Raw genomic sequence first — 12,408 nt, 5'->3', positions numbered from 1 at the left:
ACTTCCATGACAGATAAAAAAAAATGTGCTTGACCATTTCAGAAATGCCACAATACATGATTTCATAATTTTGGTGACCAGCTCAATCCCTTCTTTTTTTAAAGATTGAAAACTTGGCTTTTGAAAAACAAAGAGTATGTATAACAATGCCGTTTTGTAAAACAGTCTCCCCACATTGGGACATAGAATTTTACAGTGCTCTGAATATCCTATAAAATGAGAGTCAAGCACAAATACAAAAGGGGTTCATTGCAAAAGCCAATGATGGGAGTTTCTAATTCTTCACATGCTCTTTGAGAAAATGTTTAAATAAAAGAAAAACAAATGATGCCCTTTCTGGGTTAAAACAGTTTCCATTGCTTCAACAGATCACTGCACAAGAGTGAGCAACTGCTTATTGAAATTCCATCTCCTCGAAGAACTTGGAGTGCCATGTTATTCAGGAAGAGTCCACTGCATTCATCAGTGAGGGCTTTACAACAGCGGGGACCACGCACAAGGATCGCCGTGCAAGACACGTGGTCACCTCGTGAGGGTCGCGTGAGTGATTTCCCCGCTCCTCAGTGATTCTCCCAGTCACCGAGGCCGCCACCTCCACCGAGGAGTTTTTCTGCTCTCCTGCTCTTGGGTGGCCGATCCACAGTTTGCTCTCAGGACCTCTTTATATCTTAAATTGGTTTCCAGAAGCACGGCATGTTGACACAGCAGTACATGTCCATAATTCTTTATCTGAAAATCTCAGAGGCAAACGTGTTCAGACTTGGAGGTTTTGGAATGGAAACACAGAACATGTGCCATACCTAGGAGAACAATTCCAGTGGATCTAGGCCAATACCTCGTAATAGTTCAACAGTAAAATATACAAATGTTCTCAGCAAGTAGAATAAACTGAAAAAAAAAAATTGCCAAAAAAAAAAAAGACACTGATTCAGGTCACCTTTTCCTAACACTTTCGTTTCACACAAATCCACGTAAGTGCCTTTGGAATTTAGAATTTTACGTAAGGGATTGTGGACCCATATTACAAGAGTATTTTGTCATTGTTAACCGTCTAAGTGAAAATTCAGTGAAAACCCTAAACTCCTAGGATATTCAGAAGAGCTCTAGTGATGTGGTGGGGCTCCATTTAATGTTACCAACAAGGAAATTATAGCACAGAGAGATAAATTACTAGGCGAACTTGGAAGTGAGCATTAGACTAGATAATAGTCTAGTTCATTAGGCCTGTTAGGTCAGACAGACTTAAGCTGAAGTCTTTCATAACTAATTCTGTGATTTTAGAAAATGTATACCTAGCCTTATATCCCAAGTTCCTATTGACTCCTTCTGCTTAGAGAAGCCTGCCATTTGTAGCACTGCTGTGAGCATCAAACTAACAAAACCAAAGAAACACTGAGTGCAACAAGCTGCAGACACTGCATGTAGGGTGATGTCTGAGGAATATTTTGAGATCTAACACCATCAAATTCCCAAAATACTTACTGCTTCTTTCCCTGTAAGCTAATAGACTAGTTTGCAGGGCTGAGCTAGACAGTTATAGACTATAAGCAATTTAAAAAATTTCTCTTTTATACCTCTGCTAAAGCTACTTAGTATGAACCATTTTGTTTGAATTGAATTAAACTCCAAGTGCTCTCAAAACAAGCGCTGTATTAAGAGTAACAGGAAAAGATAGGGAAACAAAAGGGCGGGGGGCGGGGAGTGGATTTCTTTGGGGTTGCAATAAACAAAAGCTTTAAAGATGAGTAATCATTTATACCAGGCCTGAATGGGAACCTAGCAGAGCCAGGTGTTAAGGAAAGACCCTTAGAGGCAAGAGGCGAGGCTTAAGCAAATTCTTACGTAAGTGAAAATATGTATGTTTAATTAACAGCAGCTTTATACATAGGGGATTGCCTGGAGAAACTACACAAGTCAGATGAATGGGAGAAGTGCAGCCTGCAGAACCTCAAGGGTGAGTCAGCATACAATATGAAAGCTTTAAATGGCTAATTTCTTTTTATCTTGCTTTGCTTTTAGCAGATGATCTAAACCAATATAACTTGGGCCAAGCTTCGGGAAAATCGCTGTGATGGTATTTTATAGACACAACTGAAAAAGCAGAGAGAGAAGGTGGATCCACAATCAAGGGCAAATCAAAAAGTCCTTTGTGAGTATGGCTAAGAGGGAAAGAGCTAAAACATCTGTACAACAGGCCAAATTTGGCAACCAAATAAGAATTAAAACTTTAAAAATGAATAAATCAAAGCATTTTTACTTTTCTAAATCTTGGGAGATGTTGTTACCAGAGAAAGAAGAGTAAGGTAGGTATGTTTAGGTGAGAAGAATTCAATTTTAAAATGGAGAGCAAATCACATCCTGTTTTAAAAATAAAGTGGCAAGGGCCCGGCGGCATGGCCTAGCAGCTAAAGTGCTTGCATTGCACGTGCCGGGATCCCACATGGGCGCTGGTTCTAATCCCAGCAGTTCCACTTCCCATCCAGCTCCCTTTTTGTGACCTGGGAAAGCCTTGGGACCCTGCACCCGCTCTTGTCTCCGGCTCTGGATCGGCTGTTGTGGTCACTTGGGGTATGAATCAGTGTACGGAAGATCTTCCTCTCTGCTTCTCCTCCTCTCTGTATATCTAACTTTACAATAAAAATAAACACATCTTTAAAAAAAAAATAAAGTGGCCAGTGGCAGGAAAGAAGTAAGCATTCGATCAGGAGTAATCACAGCAAATTAATGTCTTCAGAATCAAGCAACAGACCCGCTGATGCTGCACTGCTGAGGGGGGGAGGCTACTGGAAGGCTAGGGAACCTGTGAGCCCAGGACCTGTACTTTCATTGTCACTTAACTCCACAATGCCACCCCACCTCATGAAAAACAATCCTTGCAACTACAAAAACCCAGTAGGAATGACTGGAACAGGCTGGTACACATGTCAATTACATAACTTTCCTCTGTATCAGTGAAGTCTCTTAGAGCACAGAGACTATGAACATGCGGGTGACCTCCTCCTCAGCTCACAGGAGTGCCCGCTCCGCCTCAGCTCACGGGAGTGCCCCCTCCACCTCAGCTCAGGGCAGTGCCCCCTCCGCCCCAGCCCATGGGAATGCCCCCTCCGCCTCAGCTCACAGGAGTGCCCCCTCCGCCTCAGCCCACGGGAGTGCCCCCTCCGCCTCAGCTCAGGGCAGTGCCCCCTCTGCCCCAGCTCATGGGAATGCCCCCTCCGCCTCAGCTCAAGGGAGTGCCCCCTCCGCCTCAGCTCAGGGCAGTGCCCCCTCCGCCTCAGCTCAGGGCATGCCCATTCTGCTTTTGAGAGAGGAGACAGGCCATCGAAGGTACTTACACACCTCAGACATACACCTTTGGCACCTCACCAGCTCACCTAGCCCTGATCCTGTGAATTAGGTAAAAACCTTTCTTCAGAGGTTATTTTTCCTTAAGAAGCCGTATGTTGCAGCGGAGAGATTGCCAAACTTTTCCTGTGAAGGACCATATAGTAAGTATTTTAGGCTTTGTAGGCCATATGGTCTGTATTCCAGCTACCCACTTGTGCAGTGACACTGGGAGGAAGGGCCCTAGATGAGTGTAATAAATGGATATGGCTGTGTTCCAATAAACAGGTGGTAGGCCAGATTCAGCCCTCAGGTCATAGTTTACAACCTTGCTATATGGAATGGGCTATTTGGACCTTAGATTTAAATTTCAGATCCACCATTTACCAAATAGGTGGATGTGGACAGATACGTAAGTAAAATATATCCATAATACTCTGACTATTGATAGTGAGGCTTAAAGAAGGTGTGTTTAAAATGCCCAGTAAGTAACAGCCTGGTCAATAGTCCTTGTAATTACAAGACATAATAGAATAATAATCAGAGGCTAATAAGGAGGTGCAGTGGGTTAACCCACTCCTTGCAGTGCCCATTTCTTCTATATGGGGACCTACTTCAAACCTCAGCTACTCTGTATTTCCAGTGGATATTCCTGCCAACACGCCTAGGGAGTCAGCACAAGATATCCCAAGTCTTTGGGTTCGTGCCATCCACGTGGGGGACCCGGATGAAGTTCCTGGCTACTGGCTTCAGCTTGGCCCAACCCTGGCTGATATGCCATCTGGAGAGTAAACCAGTGAATGGAAAATCTCTGCCTCTCTGTTGCTTTGCTTTACAAATGAATAAATCAATCACTTTAAAAGAAAGAGAATAATAAGTTATTGTATACTTATAATCTGTTAGATACTATGTTAAACATATAATAAATATATTATGTTAATCTTCCAAAATTCTCAAAAGTCACGGCATTTCTTTCTACTTATAGAGAGACTGAGGCATTCAGAAATGCCCAAGATATGTTTATATAAATGATAAGTGATATAGCTGGTACTTAAGTAAGTGGACTCCAGGGACCTAGCAGTAAGCCTTATGCTAGGGAATTAGTTCCACTAATCCCGTGCAAACTGAACTGCTCAAAATCATCTGAAGTTCTCCAGGGATGTCTGCAAGCCAGCACAGGGTTACACAACTGAAAACAGTTTGATACTACAACAACTTCTAGAAATTCACCTTCAGGCTAACACTCAGATGGTATTTTCCATAAGTAAAACATGCCAATCTCCATCCCGCCCAGCTACCCCCACAACCGCAGAAAGATCTCCACAGCCATGAAAAAGCAAAATATGCCTGCAAAGGCTAATGCAAAGCCATTTCAAAGAATTCATCCTAAAATCACTCTAAAAACTTGCAATTTCAAAGCTACACTGCAGAATAGCATCCTGGATTAATTATGCCAGACTGCAGCAATAACCTTGAATTAAAGCTGCAACCTTCTATTTTTAAGAAATACTTGCCTTTCTGGTTGATGAAACCTGTCGTCCCATCAGGTAACAGACGTGACCAGGAAAGAGAGAAGCGGTAATGAGTCAATCCAAGCTGTTTGATACATTTCAAATCTTCCTCCCACAGAGTGTAGCTGTTACAAGCTACATCGCCAGTCTGGTTCTTGAAAACTCTGTCTCCTCCCTGATGGGTGAATGTGTCCCAGACACAAGGGCCTTTTCCATCTGCATCCCAGCCCCCTGAGAAAAGAGAGAAAATGAAATGGTTACACTCTTGACATCAAGAGGCATATGTGGAATGTAAATATTTGTCACCGAAAGAACATACCTCATTAACTCAGTGTACCATATTTATAACTTTAAAATATGCCTTTAAAATAACATGCATGAGCAGGTTGTGTGTTTAGTTGTCCTTGATCCTTAAAGCTGAGTAGCGGCAAATGAAAAATTATGGCATAGTGCTGAAGCATAGCAGGTTTTCACGGTTCGTTATCTGAAGATCTCCCAGCTGGTAAACAGAGGCAGGCCTCAGCTTAGGAAAGTCTGAGTTGAAAACACTCCCTTTCGATGGCCATGACCTATTAAAAGCCTTGTCCTTGTGTTTGACAGAGAGTTGGGGCATTCACCCTGACCCTTGACACTTGAACTGGTTTTCTGTTATCAGACACCAGAGATTGATGCCCAATTAATCTTGGAAAAAGACTGGTTTTTACTATTGCTGAAATGATATTTCTATCAATATTCATTCATTCATTCATTCATTCATTCATACTTCTGTTAATGTCATCTGTCAGGCACCATGCTAACCCCAGGGCATAACTTGGTATGTCTCACTTCTTGGGGAGTTTGGCTAATACTGCAAGATAACAGTGCAAAGGTTTTTGTCTTTCCAGAAACCAGGGAAGGACATTCATCAAAGATGGGCTGGAATCAGCAAAAGTCTCCTGCTGTTCAATTTTTCTATAACCCTAAAGTTGTTCTAAAATATACAGTCTACCAATTTAGTCCAAAGAACTCCTATGGTACATTTGCTATGTTTTGTGCATTTAAAACATATAAGACAACCCCTATCTTTTTAGAACGTACACACGTGATACAAGAGTCTAACTACTTGCTTGGGAATGATAGGTTTAGCTGAGTTACACTGGGGGAGAATGAGAAGTAACACCCAGGACAAGGATCTCTTCTAGTTCATTCTTTAAATTAGAAAAAAACGTCATGAGAGATAGTTTTGCATGTTATTTTCCATTTTTTCTGATATAAGGAAAGGGGTTACAGTTACAGAAGAGCAGGAAAAAAATCAGTTACAGGAAGTTCGTGGTCTTACTTCTGTTTTACACTCAGTTCTAAGAGGACGAGGGAGGTCTCCAATCCAACAAGAGGACATGTGGGAGATAAGCAGCAATAGGAGGAAAGAGGCTGCAAAGAAGAGGCCTCTCTGTCAAGAGCAAAAGTAGCCATTGATGGAGAGGTAGTAAGTACCTACAAGCAAGTAGACATCAACAGACAGAGCTAAATATTACACATTTAATTTTCTTAGAAGTCATGAATATTGAAATGTGTTGCATGTTGGAGCCTTGTTGTTACAGAGAATGAAACATTTTAAACACTCTGATGACTTTCATCTCATGTCTCCACAGGTGATTCAGAGGAATAAGCGTAAACGAACATGAGTATTTAATCTTAGAAAAGAACAGATAGAAATATTAAAATATAAATACTGACATCTAACTTCATTACTTCATTTATAGTACCAATATATGTTAATAATTGATTCAGTAAGTTAAGAAGCTTAATCTCAAAGAGTTTAAGTTATGGTTTACCAGCAGATATTTACTGGGTTATGTGAATGAATCCTCAAAAAGCTCCTGGAAATGTATAACAGGAAGAAACTAAGCAGAGTTCAAAATGCTTTTGAATTAAGATAAATTTACATGTCAGTCTCATGTCTTAAGTCTTCTCATGTATACAAAACATTTACTTAAAAAATTTACTGATTAAAGGATTATAGTTCACAATATATAAATAATAAAGTATTCTGCACTCTTTATAATCAAGGCTATATAATCAACTGATTCTTGTACAATGTCTTTGATGTTTCTCAGACTCTTGTATCAGTAACTAACCTACTATTACATTCTGACAGAAGTGTGTAGTTCTCCAATGGCTATTAGTTGTTAATTTTGCTTGAATTAAGAAATAAATTAAAGGAAAAGAAGATACACTAAATTTTTTTTAAACTAATGACATGAGCTACTTCTTAGCTCAATTGCATAACAGATTTTAAGTAGTGTGAGAATATTTGCTTAATCATTTGTGTATCCCATCAAGTAACAAATGTAGATATGATGTAGTCTTGGACCCAGCATTTTCTCTATCACTTTCCTAGATCTGCACAACAACAACATAACAATAATAAATTAAATCATGACCAATGCCTGTGATGCCAGCATCCCATATTGAGGTTTTGGTTCACGTATCAGCAGCTCCACTTCTGATACAAGTTCCTGCTACTGCACCTGGGAAGGAAGCAGATAATGGCCCCAACGCTTGGGCCCCTGCCGCCCATGTGTGAGGCCAGGATGGAGTTATTGGCTCCTGGCTTCAGCCTGGCCGAGATCTGGCTGATGTGGCTAATCTCAGCAGCAGATGGCTAATCTGCCTGGCTCACTCATTCTCATTGTCTTTCACACTCTCCCTCTGTCACTCAGTGTTTGGGTTAAGTAAATAATTTTTAAAGATAAATCAAACCATGACTGATAGCACTTTTCAAATTCTGTAGTGTTAATATTCCCATTATAGTCAACAATGGGAATTCATGTGGTTCATTGAGAGCAGAGATCAGAGAGCAAAGATGAGCCACAAAGCATCCCGCCATAGTAAATAGCTTCAAGGATGTAGATAATAGTAAGGAGTGGCAAAATAATGTTTGTTAACATAATGCCTTTAAGTATTTAAATTTGTAATATAAACTATTTATCTGTAACTTTTTGTTACTTAATTTTTAACAATGGCCAGTTGAATAAGTTCATAAAATTGCCCAAAGCCGAATAGTAGGCTCTCATGAGCCAGAACAAGCTCACTTCACCACATAAGTGTCTGTAAGTTGCCTAAGACTGGGCAGTTAGCATGTGAACACAACAAGTTAGTATGGTTGTTCTTAGCCAGAGCCAGCAGATGTTAAAGTGCAAAGGGCTTATACTGGACCATGCTGTTCTTAGGAATAATGACTCTGAAAGATACAAGAGCCAATTGATGTCCATGCTACTCTCTGTGTATATTTTATTTGAATTGGCTTGTTCAGTTCCAAAGATCAGGAAATCCTAGCACCTGCCAAGTATATGCTGCAAAACTAAGAAATCCAATAAGGTGGAGGCATAATTCAATCTGCATATGAAAGCCTAAAAACCAAGAGCAACAAGATCAGAGGGCAAAGAAATGCATGGCCCATCTCAACTAGAGCAACTTGCTCCTCCTCACTTTTTTGTTGTCCTCTGGCTATCCGTGGATTGGCCAACACCTACCACATGGCTAAGGGTGGCCTGCTTTCCTTGGTTCACTAAGTCAAATGCTAAACTGCCAAGAATGTCTTCCCAGACACACTCAGAAACGTTTACCAGCTATCTAGGTATACGGAAGGCCAGTTAAATTGAGGTATAAATGTAACCATTACTTGCTGCTCTTAATTTTTTTATGTGTTACAGAATTTTCAACATGCACAGAAGTAGACTAGAACAATGAAGTCCACATACTTGTCACTCAGCCCCAACCCTTTTCTAGTCTACCCATCTTGTTTCAGTTGTATCCCACCCAAGCTTACTCATTCAAGCTGTGCACTTTTCCTCTTGCTCCTTTAAGTGCCAAGAATACTTTTCTAATTGCAGTGGAAGCACACGTAACATAAAGTTTACCATCATCATGACGTGCAAGGGATCTGTTCCATGATACTAAGTATTTTCCCACTAACATGATGCCAACAGCTTCTGTTTCTAAGATCATTTTCATCTCAAAATCGGAATTGTAAGAATGAAACAATGCACACCCATCCTCCATCTCTCTGGTCCCTGGCAGCCACCATTCCCACTTCATATGTTTATGAATTATAGCACTCTAGGCATCTCATATAATTGGAATTACTATGGTATTTGTCTTTAAGAGAACTCATTAATTTCACGTAATGTCTCAGTTTCATTCCTGTTACAGCACACTTCAAAATTTTGTTCTTTCTTAAGGTGGAATAGTATACCACCATAGTCTCCGCCACATTTTCTTTTTGCTTCTTTCATCATGGACACTTGCTTATTCCCAAATTATGGTGACTAATGCTGCAACTTTCATGATGTACACAGCAGCAGCACTTCATTCTTTCACAAGCAGGGCACAAATATTTTTCCTATTTAACAACATGTCAACGTTTAGTTTCTGGGTTTTTTTGTTTGTTTTTCCACAGTAGTTATCATGTTAGCTGTAAGGTGCTATCCTATTATGGTTTTCATTGGCACAAGAAAAAGGAGATGAGAGTTCCTAAAACACAGAAATAGCAACTAAATCAACAGAATAAGGCCCAGCAAAACAGAAATAAGCCATCATTACCTAGAGATTGCCTATGAAAAAGATCCAAAAGAATTGATCAGGATAATCAATATAATTGAATAATCACTTGCTATAAAATGAATATTAAAAACCATGCATCCTCCAGACAGTAATAATCATAAAATATCACATTTACTATAGCAATAGAATATTACATAATAAATGTATAATAAAGTATATGAACTTATTACAGAAAAATACAAAATTTTATTGATACACACATTTAAAAATAGATGTCATATTAATCAGTATATAAACATTTATTAATGCCATCTTTAACGATTACCTCTTACATCATACTATCCATTTTTCCCCACATTATAATCTACTTTGAATTTCACATTAAGTGATATGAAAATATGTACTGCAGCTTCCTTTGAAAAATTTCATTCCTCAAGAGGAATTGAGTAAACAGAATGGTTTGCCTCTAGTGAGGAAGGTTCTTTAGGTTCTGGTCATGCCTAACAAATCTTAGAAATAAAACCTAAAGCATCAAGCCCTTTATACATAACTCACATGCATTCCAGAATGGAGTTTGAGAATGCTTTTAGGAATACAAAAATATTCCATTCCAACAATGTAGCAAAATACAACTCCAAAATACCAATGACTGGAACCAATCCTAAAATGGGTGAGGTATTAGAATTACAATCAAAGACATTAAAGCCCTTTTTATATCTGCATTCTACAAGCTCAATACACTAGAGAAAAGATGGAATATTTTAGGTAGACATAACAGATAGTTTAAAAAATTAACACGGACAGGAAAATACTGGAATACCTAACATGAATAATACACTGGAAAAGATTATATAGCAAATTAAACACTGCAGAGGGAAAGGCTGGTATGCTTAAAGACATAGCAATTGAAATTCACCAACGTGTAATGTGGGGCGGGAAGAGATCAGCTCCACTACAACTTCAGTCAGTCTAACAGACGCAGAACCAAAATTCCCAAAGGAGAGATCATGGGTCAAAATCCTCATAAAAACAATAAATGCAGAATTTTTTTTTTTTATTGTTGCTTACATTATATTATGTAGTACAGTTTTATAGGCGCTGGGGATCCCCCCCACCCCTCCCATACCCCTCCCCCCATGGTGGATTCCTCCACCTTGTTGCATAACCATAGTTCAAGTTCAGTTGAGATTCATTGCTTGCAAACACCTGCCTAGCATAAAGTTCAGCGTCTTATTGTCCAGATAAGTTCAGTGGCCTCTTGGGGAGACCTTCTATGGTCTGAAGATAGGTCTAACAGAGTAATGAGTTTAAAATTGTAAACTATAGCAAAGGTCAATGATATACTTCCGTTTGTATAATTCCAAAATATTTTTTAAAAAGTGTATTTAGCCATATTCCATATTTTCTCATGTGGAAAAATGACAAAGAAAAGCATGGAATTGATCAGTGAAAATTTTATTTTAGTGCATTCTCATGGGCAGAAATCTAGGGAGGTAATCTTAAAAAAAAAAACAAACACTGATTTTAAAGTGCATTATAGTAAAGGCTCCTTATCGAACACTAGTTCCAAGTCAGTCATATCCCAACAGCTAACTTCAACAATAATGCTTTTTTCATAACAACACTTAGAAGATGCACTATTGTTGTTCAAACAAATATGAAAGTAAAGTAAGCCATGTGAAAATTAAGTAACTTTTCCACTACCACATAGCTCATATCTTTAAATAGCAAAACATTATTATCACCAATGGATTAAACCCCTTGAGCGTTGTTATTTACAACACAGGTGAATCTTAAACAAACAAAAATGGAAGAACTAACATTTGACTCAACGTATACATTTCACAAATAACATATATATCCATTTTCTCTTGAGGATCTCAAACTCTAGTTAGTGTCATACAAATAAGGCAAGAATTGGATTGAGATCATATGAAAACATTATTGGAAAATGAATAATTAAATACCCAAAAATTGGTTCTATTATTGAGAGTCAGATAGACCTACTCAAGAAAAAATATTACAGGAATTGCAGGACAGGCATTCAAAGATAGTTAAGAGTTCACAATCGCTTAGTAAGTTTAAAGCTTATTACTTTTAATAAACAGGGAGGCAAATGCATAATTCAGTGGTAGCTTTGAGGGTGCTCGTTGAGAGAAAGAACTAGAACTCCAGATATCATTTTGGAACATCACAATATTTTGGGCAAGAAATTTTGAGATTCTGTATTTTACTTTTTGATGATCTGGAAAAAAATTAAATTTTCTTTGAAATCCTCATCCTACTAAGTCACAAGAAACACCAAATATCCACCAAATATCAAATAATTCCAACATTTCAAGGCATATGGAAAGAGTAGCCTCTCAATGTTAGAACTGGCTTAACGACCTGATGTCCTGACTCCTCCTCTTAATGAGCCACATGACTTCTCTGTATGGAAAGCAACAGGAAAACCTTTATTTAATCAGCTTCTGATAAAAATTGAATTTACCAGAGGAAAAATGCTGTGCAATAAACATGGAAGAAAGTATATACTCAACAAGTGCTATTTCTTTTCTCTCCCTTGAGATTTAATGCAATAAGTACTTAAAATATTTATATAAAATATAATCAGTTGTTATTTAGTTGTTTGTTTTCCTCCTCTGTGGCCTACTGTTGTTACTACAGTTCACAAACAGACAACACATCAATTAAGAATATTTTCATTTGAACACTCACATAGAACTGGTTTGCAGGGCTTTCAGCTTCCTAACTTCACAGGTATCATGACAAGTGACATTGCACCACTGTCACTATTGCCATGGCAATGCGCTTTAAAAGGTTACAGGTCCAAGTACACCTCACTCCTCTCCACAAATAAATCACATCCAGGTGAAAACATAAATCCAGGAAAGGTGCATTGTGTACAGGAACCTATCTGCACATTTTCCCTTGAAAATCAAAACAGCTGAAAGTTATCAAGTGCATTAGGCCCTGCATGAACATTGGAGATTGCAGCAAACTAAAAGCAGTGCTCTGCTCGTGAGCTAAT

The 12,408-nt window shown here is 38.8% G+C and overlaps 1 protein-coding gene across 1 annotated transcript in view; it reads right to left on the bottom strand.

Annotated features, from left to right (window-relative positions):
* Window positions 1-12,408, bottom strand: part of LOC121146583 (cytosolic beta-glucosidase) — a 93,505-nt gene that overhangs the window by 57,604 nt on the left and 23,493 nt on the right. Inside the window, exon 2 of the mRNA XM_040966083.1 lies at window positions 4,836-5,063. Coding sequence (XP_040822017.1) covers window positions 4,836-5,063 — 228 coding nt within the window. The remainder of the gene's footprint in view (window positions 1-4,835; window positions 5,064-12,408) is intronic.

Source organism: Ochotona curzoniae, unplaced genomic scaffold, assembly GCF_017591425.1.
Source record: "Ochotona curzoniae isolate NIBS_2020 unplaced genomic scaffold, NIBS_Ocur_1.0 scaffold_4505, whole genome shotgun sequence".
Lineage (NCBI taxonomy): Eukaryota > Metazoa > Chordata > Mammalia > Lagomorpha > Ochotonidae > Ochotona > Ochotona curzoniae.
The sequence above is the reverse complement of the archived record's forward strand: the minus strand, read 5'-3'. Positions and strand labels throughout refer to the sequence as shown.